We start from the raw sequence: 6,000 nt of genomic DNA, 5'->3' as shown, positions 1-6,000 counted from the left end.
ATTAACTTTTCCCTTTGTTTTCTGTATTGATTTTGTTATGTTTTGTAAATTTCTAAGTTTTATTAATGAGAATGATTTATGATTTATGTTTAATTTTCTTAGTTTTCATTCGTTAAAATGTTATAATAGTAATAATTAATTGAATGTGTTTTTTAAAAAAGATCGTTTTTAGAAGTTTTTAAACTGTAAAGAAACTGTAAAACCAACAAACACCCATATTTAATAGTCTATTTCCTATTCAAAAAGAAAGTGGCGTCGCTGCGCAAGCAACGAGGAAGTTGCAACTCCACGACAAAAGCTGAAAAACACAAGCTGCGAATTCGTGAGGATTGGCGTTCATGAACGCAGGGTGACTATTTCTTCTAGTAGCCGAAATTAAACATTCCATTACACGAAGTATTGGACAATCCGTAAGCGACAACAAGTGCAAGAAAAGGACTATATCACGCGTGGGCTGTAAACTGTGGACTGTATATTCCAATGGAAGAGATACTACCTTTTACCTTCGCCCTTCTGGTTGTACTCGCAGGCTCAGGTGAGCGAGTTTTTCTGTCTCCATGTTTTTTTTTCGCAGGCTGAGGTGAGCGAGATTTTCGGTCTCCATGTTTTTTTTTTTGTCTGAAAGCGCCTTTCCAAAATGTTGTTAGTTATAATAATAGTAATAATAACAATTATAAGTAATAATAATGATATGTATTATTAGTTTTTAACATTAGTAAGATGTAGGCTAATATCGAACATAATATCATCGTTATCATGATGGCTGTATAAGATATCTCAAACTTGGAATTGATTAACAGCCACTATGGCATAAATTCGTGTGTTGACAGAATCAGTTACCGAGTGATTTGGATGTTTACTGAATTTGTCCTGCAGTTTAACTCGCATTCGGTGTTTTCGTGCACCATAGGGCTGGTCACGTCTTCGAGTGCGATAGCAAATCTTCCAAAAGCGGCGCACGCAGTGCCAACTTTTTATCCGAAACTTAACAAACTTATCGACAAACTTATCCCCAATATCTCAACCTTGTGTTTTCATATATTTTTATGTAGTTTTCCCTCAAAGAAGGTATAATCAGGGCTGACTGCAGGAAATTATGAATGGGGTGGGCGGCACGTAGTAAAATGCCAAACCGATACAGTGCAGTCCATAAGTATTTGGACAGTGACACATTTTGTTTTTTGCCATTAAAGTGCAGACATTCAGCTTTAATTTTTACATCCATATTGGATGAACCATGTAGGAATTACAGCCATATTTATAGTCCCCCCAATTTTATGGAACCAAAAGTAATCGGACAATTGGCTGCTCAAATGTTTCTTGGATAGGTGTGCATTAGTTTCAGCATTGGTTCATGCATAAGATCTAGAGTTGATTCTAGGAGTGCCATCTGCATTTGGAGTCTGTTGTTGTTGTCTCAACATGAGGACCAAAGAAGTGTCTATATCAGTAAAGCAGGCCGCCCTCAGGCTGAAAATTTAGAATAAATCAATAAGACATTGGCAAATGTAAGATTATTATCTTTCAATAAAATCAACAGCCTTGACATTGCTCTCCTCAAATACTCAAAAGCTACAAGGGGCAATGCAAGGTTAATATACTCCAGCCTCTCACCTATACAAGGGAATTATCAATTAATGCTCTTAAATTAGATTTATTTGACCATATCTACCTCTCAATTTAATAAAAAAAAACCCCTCTGGAGGCAGATGTGAGTGAACAGTTAGCTGTTTCAAAAAGCCATGAAATGTAGTTGACTGAAAATACCAATTTTTATGACAAATCCAATGAGGCTAATGTTTTGGATGTTTTTTTATTGAATATATAAAGAACATTTACACAGTGTTTGAGTGAAATTACAGTGGTCACCTCCGACACCTCACCTGGTTGATTTTGACCAGCTGTAGTTAGTGGTCACAGTCAGTTTTGCCTCAGTTTTCAAATTTACATTTATTTACATTGATTTACATTTTAGTCCTTTAGTAGACACTTTTAATCCAAAGTGATTTACAACTGCATAATTCCTCAACAAGTGAAAAGCATCAAATCTATAAAGAGCAAAACATGCATGTCGAGCAGTTATGATGACTATTATTTTTGGTTATAAGTGCAAATGTTTTAAAGGACTAAGACACAGTCTGAAAAAGGTATGTTTTTAGTCTGCCGCAAAATAGGGATAGGGTAGGGATTCTGCTGCACTGACAGTGGTAGGCAGGTCATTCCACAACTGAGGAACCAGAACAGAGAATAGGCATGAATGTGCAGCTGGACCACCTGGCACTCTGTAATGCGGGGCCCACAAGCCGACCAGAGCTGGCAGTGGTCTTGTTGGCATGTAGGGAGCAATTAAAGTCTGGACGTGGGGCAGTCCCTTTACAAGCCTGGAATGCCAACACTAGTGCCTTGAAGCGGATGCCTGCAGCAATAGGCAGCCAGTGGAGGGCATGAAAAGTGGGGTGACATGAGCCGACTAGTGGTCCTAGGCTACCTTTTCTCCTCATCCGTTTTCTCCATAGTTTCAAATTCTAGCTACCTACCTAGCTAGCTGCTATTCCTCTTTATTGCCTGGTTGTGCCTCCAGCGACTGACATTGTATTTAACATTACTGGTACAGCACGCTGGTTGGCTGGGGACAACCATGTCAAGTTCTGTTACATTTCAAACTGAGCTTGTCGTCATGGAGGTTTTGATACAAGCGGCATTGACAGAAATGAACAAACTTGTAGAGGATGGATATGCAATATCCAGAAGTGACCGGGAAAACGAGGATCTGAAGTGGCAACTAGTGATGGACACCAAAAAGAGAACGCTACAGACCTCTATAACCTGTAGTGTAAACACTAAGAATTGTGGAGTCCCATTTAATCGAGATATTAAAAGACAGACGACAAAGTTTGTAGCCCTCCAGGTAGCCCCCCATTGTGGAGATGTAGAATGCACAATGGTGGACAATTGCAGGAATTGCGACAAAAATGATTTGTATGCAGGTGAGGAAATGGTTGAATTGCATCTTATTAAAGTGGAAAGGCTTGAAGAAAACTGGGAGAGCAGCGACTCACATCAAGGACTGAATATCTGTGAGAAAAGAGCTGCGGAGTCCAGTGGCAGTGAAAGGGCTGAACCTGCAATAGGCACTGAGGAGCTATCTGAGCAGCACAGTATTAAACACCGTGTTTGGGAAGACTGTTCTCTGTGCTCTGTTCTCAAGCCTGTAAGGCTCCAGGATATGAGATCTGAACACACAGCAGGGAGACTGAACAGCCTGGGACCGTATGTTTTGTACGAAGCACCCAGTCCAGTGGATACATTCTTTACAAAAAGAACCGTCGAAACAGAGACTGAAGGTCCTATCCACTCTTATCCTACAGAACCAACTCTGACAGCCTGTTGGCTCGGTCAGAGTTACCACTAATTTCTACCACAGCAAAAGATGGTGGGAAGAGTGTGTCATCTATGGGATCTCTTTGTGGAAATAATTCTGTATCTTTTGAAATGGGAGCTGATGTGTGCTTCTCGTGGAACAAAGAGACCCTGTCAGGCCCAAAAAGTTCAGCAAGACCAAGCAAACTGGCTTATGGGCACACTGGTTTTCAGAGGCACAGGTTGCACTGTTGTTTCTGGTAAAAGCTTGACCACGTCATCAAGCCGTAAGATTGAATCTAGAGAGAAGAGGCGGACGATTTGTACTTTATGTGGAAAGCGATTGAGCTGTGCACAGACTCTTGAAGCAGAGTTGAGTATTCACACAGGGGAGAGACCATACAGTTGTATGTACTGTGGAAAACAATTCTACCAAATGAGTAATCTTAGAACACACCAGAGAACTCACACAGGGCAGAAACCATGCAGTTGCATCCAATGTGGGAGTCGGTTTTCTGATCCTGGTTATCTTAAAAGACATCAGTATGTTCACACAGGAGAGAGACCTTTCAAGTGTGCCTAGTGACTAGTTTGCCTTTAATATTTCTGTCACTTGGGGGAGCAGGAGTCCTGCTTACACACTCATCTATTCTGTATAACAATTGGCATTCATGTCTCACACATGGGATACAATAAAATTGAAGGTGTATTGGCCAGAAATGAAATTGCTTTTAGTATCGGTTTTGGACCTCATAAGTTGATGTAAAACTAATTAAATATTATTCCAGGAAGCTGCACCATGAAAGGAACATTTTGCATAACACTAAAATGTGTCACTATTCTATCTATGACACAAATGATCACTATTTGTCTTGGTTAAAGAAGCGAAATCACCAAGTGTTTGTATTCCTTTAAGACCCTGTTCTGTTGAAGAGAATTGCATATTTGTGAACATTGTTTCTAAAGCACAATCTTCTATTGTGCAAAAGGCTATACTGTAATCCAGAGGATGTGAAATCAGGGGTTACCACACAGGAGAGAAAGACTATATTTAAATAGGCTATATTTTCCAGGAAATTCAGTCAACTTTATGAATGTGTAAGATGTTTCTTGCTGCAAAGATGCACTAATTATTCATTTCATTTGGAATATGAAGGCTGAATATTTTCTTGTAATATTTTGCCAGATTAAGCTGCTCATGTCCAAACATAGTAAAAAATCCTGGGTGTTATATTTAACAGTAGAATGTCACATCATTCAACAACAGTGTGAATATAGCCTGTACATATTCTTGATTGGTTAGTCTTTCTGTGTCTGGTCCCCAGGTGTTTTTCAGGTGAATGGGATGACTGTGTATACACCTGAGGAGTTAGAGGCGGTAAACGGGACAGATGTGAAGCTTAAGTGCACCTTCCAGTCGACGGCAGCCATCTCGCCGTCTGTAGCTAATGTAGTCTGGACCTTCCGGCCCCTGGATGGTGGGAGCGAAGAGTCGGTGAGTACTGGGGAAATGCAGTTTAGTAGTAGGGGGATCTGTGCAGTATTAGTAGTAGTGCACCAGTTAAGGAACTGAGTTTGTAACAGATTACACTGTACTGTTTGACTATTTGTGTGCATTCCCTATTTGAGACTCTCAGCCAGTGCTGTGTTCTTATCCTGCACCCTCCAGGTGTTCTACTTCCAAAACAAGGCATACCCTCCATCAAATGGACGCTTCAAGGGACTGGTGGTGTGGGCGGGTGACATTGCCGGGGGCGACGCCTCCATCCTGCTGCGCAATGTGAAGTTCACCTTCAATGGAACATTCAGCTGCCAGGTGAAGAACCCTCCTGATGTGCATGGCTTGGCAGGAGACCTGTTGCTAAAGGTGGTGCGTACAGGTGAGTCAGACACACGCACTAGCGTGTATAAATGTGTGGTAGCATACCTAACGCAAACATACACTGGAAAAATTCAGTCAAACACACTTAGTAAAGGGTAAATGCTGTTCAATCAAACCAGATTTACCTGCCCTGGATTAATCTGGCACCGTATCACCACAAAGTCAATGTATGAAATTACAGTGGATGAAAATTCATGTTTTCTGAGTGATTTACTCAGTAGATTTCCTCCTTGTTGCAAACTTGCCTGCCTTTTTATGCTTCACACTTTATTAGGTCTCCGTTTTCTAGCATCCAATGTAGTTTCATGCTCAAATTTTGGTAGAACAGCAAAAGGAAGATATCGCAGCTTGGGATTGTTGCTACTTGAAAACAAAATTCGTATTGTGGTTTATTATCCGTCATTGTTATAGTTTCTAAATTCTTCCAATGAGTGTTTTAAAGTGAAACAAATTGGCAAATTCAAACTAACCAAAAATAAATAGTACAGTTATCAGACTGGTCCAACAGTCATGGACACAAATGGTAAATTCATGGTTTCATTAACCTCATTGTAACTGTTTATGGGTGAGTAAAATTTTTTAGCCTGTAGCTATTAGGGATGTCGTGGTACACATTTGTGTTAGAATAGGCTATATACATCGTGGAATGTCGACAGATGTTCACAGAAATTTCAGTTTGCTCAGCAACTTCCTGTTTACATCAAATTAGTTGTAATTTGTAGCAGAAAATGTATTGCATCTTTGATTAAGGATTATTT

General features: G+C 40.1%; 1 protein-coding gene across 1 annotated transcript in view; it reads left to right on the top strand.

The window, feature by feature from the left end:
• Window positions 1-340: 340 nt before the first annotated feature.
• LOC133133767 (myelin protein zero-like protein 2) overlaps window positions 341-6,000 on the top strand; it is a 30,590-nt gene continuing 24,930 nt past the window's right edge. The window contains exons 1-3 of the mRNA XM_061249960.1: window positions 341-535; window positions 4,686-4,855; window positions 5,030-5,240. Of these exons, the coding sequence (XP_061105944.1) occupies window positions 481-535; window positions 4,686-4,855; window positions 5,030-5,240 (436 nt within the window). The 5' untranslated portion in view covers window positions 341-480. The remainder of the gene's footprint in view (window positions 536-4,685; window positions 4,856-5,029; window positions 5,241-6,000) is intronic.

The sequence above is a fragment of the Conger conger genome, chromosome 7, assembly GCF_963514075.1.
Source record: "Conger conger chromosome 7, fConCon1.1, whole genome shotgun sequence".
Lineage (NCBI taxonomy): Eukaryota > Metazoa > Chordata > Actinopteri > Anguilliformes > Congridae > Conger > Conger conger.
Note: the sequence above shows the minus strand (reverse complement) of the source record. Positions and strands in the feature narration are given on the sequence as shown.